Below are 15,842 nucleotides of genomic sequence, written 5' to 3'. Positions count from 1 at the left end.
CATTTCAATATTATTTGGATAATTATGCATTTCACTTCCTTCTGTGAAGGAGTATATCCAAAATGGTATACACATTGGGTATGTATTAGATTTGGAAAACAAGGGGTGGACCCAAGTCTATCCAGAACATGTTACCCGTTGCAGGTTGAAAGATTTACACTTCACCCAATAGGTTTGTTAGCTAGTTCCATTTTTGAAAATCAGAAGCTTGAAATATGATTTTATTCTGTGCTCTGTTACTTTCACTAAAGATGAAAAAATTGGATAGGTGAAATCCTAATGTGAAAATATTTTGCTGACTATTTTTTCTCACTGGAGTGAGTTCATTACTGACTGTACGGATTCAGTCACTCTGCCCCTTCCTATTAGCAATAGATAAGTAATCAAAACAGATTTATGATTCAAAGTGTGATAGTTGGACAACAAAAGTGCTCTTGCTTTAATCCTTTGCGGTTTAATTGATTAAATTAAGTGCAGTATTAAAACTTGTGATTTGCACCTTCAGCAGAACTACAAAAACAGTACTGTAATACAATTCCAGCGTTGTCAGTTGAAACATTGTTAGAATCAAAATGTACCCTGGAATGTGAAGGCCGGTAACGTCTGAGAAACTGCTGCATTGTGCAAGAACATTTCTGTGCGGTGATTAGGAATACAACTACATGAACTGTTGTCGGATATATTTACCAAGACAGTTTTGAATATTGCCTGTAGTGTTGCATGTCACTGCAAGCCTGCAAGAATTCCTTATCTCAAAGAGTTGATTGAAGGAGAATTCAGTTCAGTTTTAGCATTGTTGCAATTCTTTTTTCTTCCCTGTCCTTGACAGTTCATTTCACAACTGTTAAATCTAATGGAACAAAATAGTTAAACCAACATGACAATGAGACTCTGATGCCTTTTTGAGGGTGTCTGCAGCATTTTATGATCTGGAAACAAAATGATCTTGTTTGCTTCATTTTGACTTGGTGTTGCACATTACTATTTGTAAAAATGTGCATAAAAGCAGGTTGAATATAACATTTTCATATCTGTCGGATGATTTTTGAGGAGCTTGAAGTAACTGCAGACAAATTGTTAATCTTGTTTGGTCAGCCGGGTGTCTGACACATGCATAAACCCATCACCATCCAAACCAAACTGAGAATTCCATGCACCCCACCTGTACATGGAAGTTGCAGAGATATCTGTTGGAATAAAATGCACACTTTCTCGAGGGTTGCATCCTGTTTAGCTTATTCCAGAAAGTATTCGGCGCAGTTTGGCGAGAGCCAAAGCTTGGGGACCCCAAAGTATGCATTTGGGTGCTGCTGGAGTCTAACCCGCTAAAAACCACATAGCTTGCCATTGAGAGCACTGTCTGGCAAGCTTTCCTGCTGCTTATCCGTCTAGGACCACCCTACCCGTTTGGACTTTGGCTTGCAGGGCTAACAAGTGTGGGAGGATTCTCTGTCCTTCAAAGCCTGCCAATGATCCAGGCTGGGATGTCCTGTCATCAGTGTGTTCTGATTTGGATACTGCAAACCTGCCAGGCTCAGGAACTGGACTGGAGATCGCTATAGAGGGTTGGCTCGATTCCCACACTGCGTTGTCAAACATATCACCAGTTCAGTTCCAAGGAACCACCAATTGGACCATTATCTGATGTTTACAGGACTCAAACTTCCTGTGTATTGTCATTTTATTTGAACACTAAAGCTACTCCATTTACAGCAGTGATTTTTGCCGATGTTTACCATATGTACTATCAAGTGTTCAGATGGAATATTCCATTTAAGCATAAAGTCAGTCAGAAATTGCATGTCACAATTCTCAGCCATCTGTAGAAATGGAAATAACTAAATACTGGATTTCTAAACTAGAAACATTGCTGGCAATTCACGGCATGTCACTTGGCATCTAAAGAGATTAGTATGGAAACATTTCAGGTTTGACTGTTGGAACTGAAATGGAGGGACCGTGACCAACTCGATCTCTTTAGAAGCGTTATTTCTCTCGTTCTCTTGAATGTCATCCCATATTCCTGCTGACTCAACTGCTTCTATCCGCCCCCCCAATCCTCCCAGTAATGGCTTTTCATCTTGGGGGATTAAAACACCTACCCAAACACTTACCATCTGCTGATTTTAATGCATTGTTTCAGTTCTAATGAAATATCATTATCTGAAACGTTAGACTATATTTTACTTTTAGATGCTGATTTGTTTCCTAGTTTCACTTCAGTCATTTTTCATCAGGTTTCAAACTGGCTGCTGGGCTTCATTGTCAAAGCCAAGTTCCTTTATGATCCCTAGTTTATTTCAGTGGCTAAACCAACAAATTGTTGTATCTTTTTAAAATGATCATTTTTGTTACATAAGTGGGTTCTCTCTGGTATAACTATGCCAAGCGTATTGGGAAGTTGGAGCTTTTCCAGTTGGAATTGAATTGTATTTTTATGACCCTGAACTTTGATCTTTCAGCTGACCTTATTTTATCATTCCGGTCCTGTAACCTTTTTTTTTTCCTTCCTCTTCTCTGTTGCAGCTTTCTGACTCTGCTTGAGGCTGCTGCTGTGCTTTCCTAGGCTTCCTTGTAGCTGCAGCAGGTGATTCCACATCTTTCACTTTAGAAACTTACTAAACTTTAGTTTGTGTCACTTTTCTTTATTAACCTTGTGCATGCTCATTTCTGCTTTTTTTAAAAAAAAAATAACTACCTTGACTGACCTGCTAATCTCTAATCCTTGCCTGACTAGACACCAGGCAAGAAACTCGGGACAATCATGGATGATTATGATGTAAGATCTGCTGCTAGCATTCTAGCCTCGGTTAAAGAGCAGGAGGCCCGCTTTGAGAGGCTGACCCGAGCACTTGAGGAAGAGCGGCGTAATGTTTCCACGCAACTTGAGCGTACCAGTGTGCCCTCAGACAGAGCGAGCATTTCCAAAGCTGGGAACAGCGAGTCGTTTGCTTGGCAGCAGTTAGTGTTGCAGGTAATTCACCTGTTCATCTATTGTTTCTAGGTCGGACGGAATTCATGTTTCAGTTCTCAGATTTTTGGAGGCTCGACGAAAGATTTTTTTTTTATCCTTAAATTATACAGCCAATTCACTTTACAATATATTCAGTGAAGCACTTTGAGAAGTGTCAGTGACCTGATAAGGCGCAATTTCAAATGCTAGTATTAATAAACACATCCTTTTAGTAAAAGTGTTACAGAGAATTGATTTGATTTTGAGCTTCTTATGTTTGTCCATTAGTATTTTTAAATAACCAGTGAGTAAACAACTAACCAGTGAAAGACAGGAACTGACTTCTATACCACAGTTATTTGTGCTAGATCAATTTCTGATCTTGGTTGATTTAGTCGACCAAGCCAGGACAATGGCAGAATGGGAGGGAAAAAACATTCAGGCTTCCTGCTCCCAACATACCTTTGTGTGTGTGTGTGGATTTCAGCTGGAGACTAGGTTTGGCACTAGTTCAAAGAGCCTCCCATTACTCATGTTCATGGATCACACATGAATAACTTAATTGTACTCTGGGCGAGGTGCTGGACCATGACCAACATGTCTACTCCAGTGGAACAAAAAGGAGTCAATGCTTTTAGGAAGGGAAAAAAGTGGTGATCAGAGGTACCAAGTGGAGATAATGTGCTCACAGGAGAAAAAATTGGACAGGATTTTAGTGCTATTTCATGGAGTAGGACTCAGCTGGGGAAGGTGAGGAGCACATCTAGAATGGGTAAGAGGGAGGGGGTTGAAACACTGCCGAAGCTTATTGTTACAAAGAGCTATTATTCTACAAAAGTGTGACTGTTTTAATCCTTATTGGTATAGGCAATATGGTGTGAGGTGGTTAGTGACTGATCAGGCGCATTCAGTTATCAGGTCCTGATTTGCAGTTGGAGTAAAATTTGAGATGGCTCAGGAAAGGTCTTGCAGACATGGAGGGTTTTGATTGGCTGCACAAGCTACAACAACAAATTAATCGTCCGTATCTTCATTTATTAGAAGTATAATATTTTCGAGCGTTTGATTTTAATTGTGTACTAACCAATTAACCCTGAATGACTGCAAGTTCTCGTTTATTAATTTTGTGAGGCACTTTTTTGCTTAACGCACAAAATATGGGTTCATTTATTGGAAGCAATATGGATACCTGACGAGGAATGTTTTTGACTCAGCTCTGAAACCATTATCATAACCTTGCAGTCATGTAATCTTTCATATGTTTGTATGTAAATTGTTTTGTGTGGTGGTTATGGCTATATAAGGTCACACAAGTTAATATGGTTTGCTCTGTAATGGGTTGCATTCTTACTTGCGTTTCTCCCACCTTTGTGGGAACCTCTGCTGAAATCATTGCCCCTGTTTGAGACGGTGAGGTGTGCGACTCCAGCAAAACTCTTTATAAATCGTATAATCACCTAAGTGGTACATCCACCCGGGTCCCTTCAATTTCCTATCAAAACCACTTGGATTTCTTTGCATTAGTCGTATTAATTGTCTTCTAACTCTTACCAGCGCCCCCCTATCCTCCATTACTTCTCCAATACCGCCTGCGTTGAATTACAATGAATTACCTTGAAATGCTCAGGGCAAAAAGTCAAATATTTTCTTTTGTGCTGTTTTCCCGCAATGCACATTTATTGCAGGGCAGCAGTATTTCGCAAAAGGCATTGCAAAACACCAAGTGCAGTATTATCAAGATGAAGATGTGGAGGGGTGGGGAGTTGAGTGTTCACTTCAAATTGAGTGTCCCAAAATGAGCATTCTTTTTTCTAGAAATAAGCACCAGGGATGAATTTGCAGTGTTCTGAAGGTTTTTAGAATGATCTTGTTGTTGTCTGATGGGGGTCATCTTTCAGCCTATAATATCTTGTTTTGCAGTAATACAGACATACTGAAGAGACGTAGCTGGTATTACAAATGATATAAGGGCGATCGCAAACTGGCTCATGCTGGGGCGAACAGCAAGGAAAGCATCACATAAACATCATTAATCAGCACAATAACAATGTGCACTGTTCACACTCAGTCGGTTGATAGTAAAGCATTTTTATGCGTTAGAAAACACTATTATTCCAGAGCAGAGGATGTTTGGTGTCTTTTCTCTCTCTTTTTTCCACCTGCTGTGCAAACCTCTAGAGAAATGTTTTGCCAGCCAAATCTCTTCTCTCCAAGCCAAATTTTGCTTTGGGTACAAATGAATGTGTGTTATCAGACAAATTGTTGGAGGAGAAAATGAGTGAAGTCAAACAGGAAGGGTTACATTTTTTGGACAGATTTTATTTTTGGCAGATAAAAAAAGGAGCCAACATTCCACTTGTCCTGCAATAAATGACTGCACCCAGCCCCTCCTTGAATGAGAGCAGTCATTAAATATCTTGTTGCTGCTTACATGGTTGTGCCTTTTGCATAGAGCACGTGTTGTGTTTTTTAAGATCTAAAATCCATGCTGCCTATTGATGGGTCTTGGAGTGCTGTACTCACTCCTTGTGGCCCAGATTGGAAAATTTCGCTTCATACTGTAATTTGTCAGTGCACAGTATCTGGGGCAAACCGTTCGCTTCAATTTTTTTCCAATTGGTATTGTAAACACTATTTCTGTGACAGGTTAAAACCGTTTGCTTTACCGGTATATTGTTGCACACTCAGGTTCCTAGAAATAACCCCACCCCATATCTGTAAGTGAACGAACCTGGAGTGGGGCAAGAATCAATTGTGAAAACTGTCAGCAGATTGGGTTTTTAGGTGCTATCTTATTGCCAATGCTTAACTTGTACAAGCATGTCATTGAAGTAATACTGGTAGTCCAGCATTTTGTAGCATGACGTAGGTTTTCACATCTGTCTCTGCTGTCATCTGTGCCATGACCCGCTCTGCCTTTACCCACCTCCGCAACATTGCCCGTCTCCCACCGCAGGCCACCGAGACCCTCATCCACGCATTCATGACATCCAGGCTCGACTACGTCAACTCCCTGCTTGTCAGCCTCCCCAACTCCTCCCTCCACAGGCTGCAGATCATCCAGAACTCTGCAGCTCGTGTCCTCTCCCACAACAGCCTCCATGACCCTATCAACCCAATCCTCACCCGGCGCCACTCACGTTCTGCTGAATCCAAACCAGGTGAGGTAGGGGTGTGTGGTTTGAGTTGCAAGGTTTTGTTTTCCCGATAACTAAAATTGCAGACTCTATGTCCTTGCTCCCTTGTATATTGAAATAAGTGGAATCGAAAAACACTGTTGCTCATTGTCCTATTCACATGTTTGAAATTTCAAAAATGTAGTTAAAACTGTTCACATGGCCTGTTTGTACCTGTCGGAAAAGAATTTGCAGGGATCTAGATACTTGCTTATCTTGACTTGGGAAGAGAATGGTTGGACCCAAAAATAAGGGGCAACTAGACAAGAAAGGAGTGAAGCAACACTACAAGAATGCAATGGGCACTAATAGAGACTAGATTCTGAGCAGCTTGACCTTGAAAAGCCCTGTACTATTTGGCAATTATCTAGTAAAATGCCATTTTAATAGATTAGCTTTGTTTAATGCCAACTGCAGAGTTTCCGATAAGGCTATGATCAGAATATTGTTCAATTGCAGGACAAGTCATTTCATCCAGAAACATTCCTGAGCCTTTAAACAAACGCTAAATGAATTGGATTTTAGATCCGTGAATAATTGACATAGCATTTATCGTGACAGGACCACCTCACCACCATACTTGGCAGCTGCCAAATGTGAGACCTGTGTGGTATTGCCAATAATAGCTTAACTGCTAAAGTTGACGAGACGGCTGCAGTTTCTTGGCAAAGGGACATATTGCGCGTGGTCTGATCTGGACAAAATTGCTGAGGCAGTTGTTTCATTGAATAAACTTTGCATAATGGCTAGACCAGGACAACTTGGAACTTTTGTACATGTATTGGGAGTGGAAATTCAGAAAGTTTTTTTTTTAAATTTTGTGGTGTCAAGAATTACCAGAAAATAAATTATTTGGAATAACACTTGTGTAAGCATGTGACCAATTTTGGATACAAGCGTAACTATCACATTTAAATTTGAAGCAATTCTAATCAGTATTTATAATTCTAATAATCATTATTAATAATTACGCCACAAATTAAGATTTATTTCAAATGGCAAAATTAACAATAATAACTTACATTTATATCGCGCCTGTCATGCGTTTTGGGGCACTTAGTGTCGGAGTGCAGTCTTCGGGGGGGGGGGGGAGCAAGAAACCAAATCATATACTTAATGGAGGAGCTAGGCATTTGTTTGGCTTTAATAAGTGTTTGACAGCCAAATGATGCAGCAGCTTACTGCTCTAACATGCTGTGCCAAAGTATTAAGACTTGAGTTGGCAGCCGAGCATCTGGCAACATTGATGGGAAACTTGGATTGGAAAGCCAATGCTGTCACTCACGTGTACCGTTTACTAACTTATTCACGGAAGCATTGGCAAGGGGCCTGTGCAAAGGCTGCAGCCCACATCTGTCAGATGGTGTTTGCACGAGCCCAGTTTGCAACTTGGGAAGAGAATGAATATGGAGATGAAAATGGAAACTTTCACTGCAGGTTGCAGATGATACGGAGTTTGTAAATGTCAAACTGACCTTTTTGTGAAAATAATTATCTTCTTATTTATCACTTTGAGCCGTTAGAGTGTCCAATCAAATATTGCGATTGAAATTAGGATTTTTTAAAAATTGGATTGTATTCATAATTAATAACGCATTTAAAGAAACCTAGAACATACAGCATGAAGTCTGAATGTGAAGGGCCGCTCCAAATACACATTTGCTGGGTTTAAGGGTGTAAGATTTTGCTTTGATCAGATTGAGGGCACACTGATTCAGGAAGTGTTCATACATGCTGCCTGACCTGATGCGTGTTCCCAGCAACTTCTGTTTTGTGGGGTGGGGGGTGGGGGTTGCATTTGTAAAATATCTCTTTCTGAGCAAATTGCCCATATTATCATTGTTCAAAGAAAAGACATTCAAAGCCTCATATTTGTATTTCAATATTGTGCAACTGTGAGAAGTGAGTTGTGTAGTTGTACGCCATAGTTTGGGGATTAAATGAGTTAACCGCCCCCCCCCCCACCCCCCATTGTCATCCCAATTACATTACTCTTGCCCTTATCTTTAGTACATTGCAAACCGTCAACATGTACATGCATCCAAAGTAGTCTTGTAAGGATTTGCTGTTATTTTCATTACTTCTCAGTAGTAAGTGTTGTAGTACTGATCTTATCTCTTGACTAAAAGTCGCATGAGCTTTTATTACACCTTTGTTGCATCCCTTAGGGTGTGGCATTGAGCCATTCCACACCTGTCTGGCAAGCCTTGGGTTGGTAAGTGATGTAACTCTCCGTGGCCCTCTGACTGAACCTGAAACCATCGCAGTTAATCAGGAAGTTTCATTTTTATTTGAATGACGTTGCTTGAACAAGGACATCAAAGTGTTAGTTGTTTAAGTTGGTTAAGGGTTAAAAATATCCCTTTATTTTAAGCAGTCAGCTATGTTACAGTTGTGCTCAGGGTTAGTTCTGCACAGTACTGGGTGTTCTTGCTTTCAACAGAGATTTCATACTTTAATCTCTGCTAGTGATAGTGTTAGTAACGGTTTGACAGCAATAAAGCTAGAGCTGGTCTGTTAGAATTTGAAGATATGTACATTGGGCGTAAATTAGCAATGTCATTAATACATGAAATTAACTACTCCCATTAATCATCAGCACATGACCACACAATGTGAACATGTGTGGGGGAGGAGAGAGAATATGAAGGAATTGATTAACTATTTGATTAACTGCTCAAATCATGGATGATAAATTGCACTATCAATTCAAGGAAGCAAACTAGGTTTTCATGTAGTGGCCTAAACTGTAAAGACTGCCTTACCTCTGTTTTATAACACTCTTTGATTTCTGTTTGAATAGGGTGTGGTCAGACATGCTGTACTGGAGCTTCCAGCTGTGACTGTCCATCAGTTTTCCACCTCAACAAACTGCTGTGTTGCACATACACAGTGGGTGGGGTGGCCATTGGGCGAGGGCTGTAGGAAGAACTCACTGGGCTTTCAGGAGGTGTTTGCTGCCTTAGAGAACTGGGGAAATCAGGAGTTCGGAGGAGTTGGTTGCAATGTAGCAGCGGCTTTACGATCTCATTAGAAAGATATTTCACACTCTGAGCTGGTACAAAAGAATGAATAGCACTGCAGACTCTGAGCTGTCTGTTGGCGTTGAAGCGTGTGTGGAATTTGTGTGATAACAGAAGTTGGAGTACTCCAGCTACAGGCAGGGCTTGAACAGACTGACACGAAGGGCAAAGGTAAGCGGTTTGACTGCGCTGAGGACGTGGCATTGAAGGAAATTATCTTAAGGACAGGTACATGCCTCAAAGGGAAGCGTGTAAACAAAACAACTGAATGTGTAAAAATTGTGTGTTATGCTTACTTTTTGACAAGAGTTTGACTATGTACAGCAATGGTTCTGGACTCAAACAGCTGAATTTGTGCGCTGTCACTTTTGTAGTGGAATTTCAAGCTTTTTTTAAAAAAGATTCTATGGTTATTTTGAATCTGGGTAGCTTGTGCTGAATGTGCATTGATCTAATCTAGAAGAGGTTTTATACTACAGCTTTCAACTTGTGGATCAGCTGCTGACTCCGGTAAATCATTGTGTAAATGGCATGATGTTGGCTTAATTTTGATTATGGTAATTCTATGTAGGAGTTGAACTTGTGGTGTGAACTGGTGCAGAGCTTCAAGTTGGTGTGGTAAACAAGTTCAGTGTCTTATTCCTGCTGTTTTGCTCAGATAGAGAACACCCTGTGGAGGCGTCAGGCTTGTAATGTAATACTGCAGAGTGCATCAACTGAATCCCAGCAGCTGAAAAATTAGAACTGTTCAGTTCGGATTATCAAAGCCATTAAATGGTATCACCACGGGATCTAAACTGGAGCTCAGGACTTTGGTGATCTTATTTTGCAGAGAGGTAGAAGGGAAGGAGCAGCTGTGGAAAAATGTGATTGTAAAGGAAAATTGGGGTAATGAAAGGGAAAAGTGTGCTGGGTGATGATCACCAATTCTTGAGTTTGGTGGGGAAGGGTGGGGATAAACAGCTTACCAGTGATAAAATGTTAACTGCACCACGTGCACCAACATTGTGCAAGAGCTGTGGCATTCACAAAGGCTTTTGTCAGTGAGTGGGTGCTGACAGAACGGAATCCAACATTTAGTTCTGACGAAAGGTGGAGCCGAAACGTTGACTAACTTTCCTTTATCTATAGATGTTGCCTGACCTGCTGAGTGTTCCCAGTGACTTATGTTTTTATTTGTATTTATTTTTGGATTTTGAGCGCTGAGATTAATTTTCTAAAACACTTTTGGCGGAGCTCAGGTCATGTTTTTCTGACAAATCCAGACAAAAACTAATTTTTATAATAGTTTTTTGAAGAGGGGCGAGGAGGGGTTGAGAGATTGTGAAATATAAATGATATGCAGCAAAGCTGCTTTGAACGCCCAAATATAGTGAGCACTTTACTTGTGTATTGGGTAATCCCTACTCTATTATTGATTGTATAGTATAATCTGTGGTATTTGTTAAATGCTCATTGCTCATCCACAAAATACACACTTTGCAGTATATCCTGTGAAACACTTTGAAACGTTCCAACGACGCGATAAGGCGCTATATCAAATACAAGGATTATTATTTGACCTTGATGAATTTGCATGAACCAGAAGTTAAGTGTCTCTACAATACAGAAGTTGTGAACATTTGTCAAACTTCCCCTAGAATGACTAAATATTGACTTAAGTAAAATGTAACTCCCAGCAACAATCTCTTCAATATTCTGCTTTACAGACTACCTTACCTGTGAGTGTGAAGATCCTGAGGGTTAACATCATGGGGAACAGAAAGTTTGTCCCAGTTTTTAACTGCAGTTGGGAACTGCATCTCTCTGCATGTAGACATATTTCTCTGGTACTGCACAAATTCCTTCAAACAGAGCGCCTTTTCAGTAACAAAACCAAAATTAGCTTCCATTTGAACTATAGTCCTCAGCAACTCTTATTCCAAGCTGGTGGTGCGAGCACTATCGGGTAACGGTTTATCATCTTGGGAATGAGGAATTTGCCCAGCCCACCCGTAAGTGAAATACTGTCATAAGGAAACTTCTGGTGTGAAATTGATAGCTCCCAGACTCCTAGCTCACATGCTTCAGAAAGAAATGCCTGGTTCAATTCAGAAATTGTCATCCATCCCTTCACTGTTAGTTTGTGTAGACCTGCTGATTGCAAAGAGGTTTAACCTCCAGTTCCAGACCCATATGAAGGGGATGTGCAATGACTGAAGCCTGCCAGATCTGCTTCTAAATTAGCAAGCAAATGCATTTTTTCTTTTATGGTTTAAATTTTTTGCAAATTAGTCTATAACTTGAGCATTACTCTTAAAGAATTGTCAATTCTGTTGAGTCCATCTCGACTTTTGCCCAAGTCAATTGCAAGAAATGAGTTCCTTGTTCCCTGTTAAATCACAGTTTGCTCAATAGTCCAATCACCTTTGTAACCAGTAATTGCCTTTGGCTGTGTGGATAGGAGCAAGGTATGTTGTGAAGAGCTTTGAAAGTTCCTGTGGACAGGCCACTGAATGGAGGCATTCCTCAGTGCATGTTTGGGATAGTGTTAGGTTGCATATTTGTGGCAAGTTGAAATTACAGTTCCTCTGCAGAGGATTTTTAAAAAAAAACTTAAGTGTTTTTCGTTTTATAGAAGGTAAAAGCTGGGAGGAATTTTCATTTGATGCAAAGTTAATCTAGTTGTGAAACCTTTCATCTTATTGCTTCATAAATCCAATGTTTGTCAATGAGTGAATGACTTTTGAGTTCTCTATTTGCTATATTATAGGGAGCGAATGCAGAGACTCGATTGATTTTCTGATGGACTGATCAACTCTACATCACTGATAGCAAGGTGCTGCTGAATAAACGATGCTGCCTCAGAATTGGCTGTGGGGATGTATTTTTAAGTATATGCAAAATTGCTAGAATATTGCTTGTTACCAGTGGGGTGGGTTTAATCTTTTCAGCAGATTAATAATAGCACCAAAGCAATTTTCAAATCCCCTAGATCTCCTCTTTAATGTACGTGCTGTGTGAACGATAGGCTCTTCAAGGGAAATCTAGTTTGTTTACTACCATTTGAAAACCCTCCATCAATCCTCTTTCTTAGACCTTGATGTAGATATTTCCTTTTCTGTACTGTTCAGTTTGGAATCGAATCCCTAATTGTCTATAGGTGCGTTTAGTGTGATGAGGTTCAGTAACGTTCTTGAGTGGCATAAACAATTGGGATCACTAAATCGTTTGCCCCATTCAAACAGTTTGCAGTGACATTATTGGCTGAATATGCCTTCAATGCTTCTGTGACGTGAGTTATTTATCTTTGCATGTTGCAAGAACAAAGGTCAATAGAGGCTAAAAGTAAATTTTCATCCACATTTTTTTTAAATGAGGACATGATTTTGATGTTTGTTTGGCTTCTCGACCCATGCTGGTTTTCAAGTTCTTATGACTGTTGTTTTTCTTCCATACGTTGAAAATTGACAGTATGAAAGTTTCTTCCTTGTATAGGGGAAACAAATTCATCTCCGAAAACAACTTGTGTGGCCCTTGGAAATGAAATCTTTTTGAAAGGGTGACCGATCAGCTTTTGAGGAATTGGAATAGTTCTGCGTTTGAAAAGTTAATTTGCAGGTATTCGGCATGCAGTGTATTTCAAGACGTCCATTTTTATTACCATGTTAATGTGGGAAAATAAATTGCAAGAATGGCCTGTTGTTCCTCTGGCAAAAAAGGTGAAGGCAAATTTGTAACGGAGCTGCACTTAAGTAATTAAAATCTACTTCAGCGATAGCCTAATACATCCATTGATCATTTTGCTGAATATTAAACCAGCACAATTGAGGTTTGACGAGTCTTGAAGGTGAAATGGTCTCTAATGACCACCATTTCACCTGACTCCCAGTTAGGTTTAGTAGCCTTTTAGTACATGTTCAAATTCTAATCCTTAATCATTGCCTCTTGTTATACAAGCACTTGCACAACATGGATTAAATAGATCAACTCGCGCTCTGATCCAAACGCTCCACCCACAACAATACCCACCAGGTAATTAGTCCAACATCTAGAATGTTTGCTTCAATGTTAAATTCTCAAATGCATTTGGTGTGGACTCCATTCCACATCAATATAACAGTACCCCTGTAACAAATAATTGTCCTGTGACCACCAATAATGCAAGTTGGATATGCTGGTTTCTTGCAAAACTTGAGACCTGCTGCATGTGAATACGTGTGTGTGTAAGACACTTGGAAATGGTGTAAATTCTATGATTGCAACAGCAGTCAGTTTCCAAGCATCCTGTTGGAACAGTCTATCGAGTAAGCCTGAATGGCCAGTTTTCATGCTGTATCATTCTGTGAGGAGGCAGTATAATAAAGCTTGTACGAGTCAGCCAGTGTCTTGCTCAGACTTCTTTTTCTCTTCCCCCCCCACCCCACCACCACCCGCACATGTAGTGATGTTAAAAGACTATTAATCTCTCTCTAGGTGGTCTTTCACACCACTTCACAATATAGATTGCAATTTATCAAGCCGAGGATTGAATTTTTCTTGACATCCAGTGCTGACTTGTTCAGTCAGAATATTTTATCTTCTTTAAGTTGGAACAACTTTCCAACCTTGAGCAGTGCAGTGTGAGAGTTAAAGATAAACAGTTATTCATCAAATTAATGCAGTGTTGAGCTTTCTGCTTTCTTGCAACCAGTTGGGAGTTTTCACAACCTCTTAAGCAACCACATTTAAGTCAAATGTGTTTTTTTAAAAAAAAGTCTGCTTCTTTCCATCCATCATGGAAGTCTAATGTTGGTCAAAGTGAAGGAAAGTTAGAAAATCTTCCTACTTGATATGCCACCATACCGAGATAGGGAATAAAATAAACTGGTGCCATGTGTCTGCACAAGCAGATGGCGAGGGACTTTGCTTCAGCACTGTTCCTGCTGTGAACCTGAAAAACAGTATAAGAATAAGGTAGCCTCCTTTATTTAAAAAAAGTAAGTGCACATATGTTCCTCATCCCAAATCGCTGAAGTTGTGCATACTTTGAAACAGAAATGAATTGGATACTTTATGTAATGTGCTTCTATGATGAGTAGTGCTAATGTTTGAAGGGCATATTGGATAGATTTATGTCTACAGATGCATGCTGTTAACAGTCAGTAAACACTTTAAACAAAGCTAATTTGTTGGCTAGCAGACTCTTTTGGCACATGTTAACGTTAAAAAAAATCAAAATGTTAACCTTAACAAACCCAGAGATCAGAATAGTTTTGAACCATCTACTCATTGCTGTCTTGACACAGCAAGAGCAAGTTTGGGTGGCTTTAGAGGCCTTAGCCAAGGAATGTTGAGAGCATTGGGAATCTAATGAGATACCTGATTTCACACAGTCATAATGGTGGACAGTATAAGCCACAAAGAGGAGTGCAATACACTTACACATACTTTTGTGTACACGATAAATCTGTGTACTCCATCGGATCTCCCCCTCTCTTGCATCCTTCAAGGCCTGTCTCAAGATCCTCCTCTTCGACCGTGCTTTCGGTCATCCTCCTACCCCTGCCCTCCATCCCTCCTGATCCCAGCTCGGATCCAAATCCTTGACTGTTCAGCTCCTTGAGACGTCCTCCCGACGTGAAAGGCGCTGTGTAAGTGCAATTTGTTGTGAAACCTCGAACAATCCGGGGAGAGAAACGCGAGTGGATTTTAAGATAAAGGGTTACAGTTGGTTTGCTCTTTTGACTGCAGTCAACAATGAAGTTTCAGGATTGGAATGTTCATTTTATTAAAAGCAGGTGTCAGCTTTTATTGCACATCTCGATTTACGGTTTTTCCACCTGAAGTGTGCTTGTTTAGCAACGCTTGAAGTCCAGAAATGCCATTTTCTTCATACATTCCTCTTGCAGCAGAAAAATAAAGCAGGCTTATTGTATTAGAATCTTTATAGATTACATTTCAAATATTTCATCTTTCGCATGTAGCTGTATGTGGGAGGGAGTTACAAGATTGTAATCCAATTAGTCTCCAGATGACCTCATGAACCACAGGACTGAGTGATTTGTGAACGCCACTTGAACCCAGAGATAAAATTACAGCTCATGTAGATATAATGTATGCTGCAATTGTTGAGGTTTGTTTTGATACCCTTATGGGCTTTGCAGTAATTAAAGTTTCTCGGCGGATCTTTATCTAGTTTTCGTTTTTTGGCCTCTGTTGACTCGTGCTGGGGTGGGACTCCATGGGTGTTGGCTTCACCCTGACATCTCACCAAGGTGGCATATTCATCTGCAAGCCCTGAGTTATCTTAGATCTCTGATCTGGTTTATGAGTGTTCATCCAGTCATGAGTCAGACATCTGTGTGTAACTATTGAATGCAAGCACCCTGGTCCAGGATGCTGAGGCCAGTCAAGCGCTCTGGGATGCTACCCCGCGTGAGGGGCTATATATATGCAAGTTGTTGTTATCCCTCCGATCAGCGGGCTCCAACCTGCTCCATGTCTCCCGCCCGACCCACCCTACCGTTGGTAGTCGGGCTTTCAGCCTCTCTGCCCCACGCTCTGGAACACCATCCCACAATCCCTTTGTTTTGCTTCCTCCCTTGCCTCCTTCAAGACCAGTCTCAAGACCCTCTTCTTTGATCGTGCCTTCAGTCGACCTCCCACCTCTCTGTCTTTCCTCAACCCTACCCCACCCCTCCCCCATGCGCGGGTGCTGACCCCTGACTG

General features: G+C 40.6%; 1 protein-coding gene across 11 annotated transcripts in view; it reads left to right on the top strand.

The window, feature by feature from the left end:
- arvcfb (ARVCF delta catenin family member b) overlaps positions 1-15,842 on the top strand; it is a 128,698-nt gene that overhangs the window by 36,559 nt on the left and 76,297 nt on the right. For 6 of the 11 annotated variants that reach the window (XM_007901787.2, XM_007901788.2, XM_042337363.1 and 3 more), the window contains exons 4-5: positions 2,527-2,587; positions 2,738-2,974. The exons of 3 other annotated variants lie outside the window; for them this stretch is intronic. In XM_007901787.2, the coding sequence (XP_007899978.1) occupies positions 2,765-2,974 (210 nt within the window). In that variant the 5' untranslated portion in view covers positions 2,527-2,587; positions 2,738-2,764. Of the gene's footprint in view, positions 1-2,526; positions 2,588-2,737; positions 2,975-9,004; positions 9,324-15,842 lie in introns of those variants that run through there. 2 more of the 11 variants (XM_042337367.1, XM_007901799.2) reach the window with 2 other exon arrangements.

This window comes from Callorhinchus milii, unplaced genomic scaffold (assembly GCF_018977255.1).
Source record: "Callorhinchus milii isolate IMCB2004 unplaced genomic scaffold, IMCB_Cmil_1.0 Scaffold8, whole genome shotgun sequence".
Classification (NCBI taxonomy): Eukaryota; Metazoa; Chordata; class Chondrichthyes; order Chimaeriformes; family Callorhinchidae; genus Callorhinchus; species Callorhinchus milii.
Note: the sequence above shows the minus strand (reverse complement) of the source record. Positions and strands in the feature narration are given on the sequence as shown.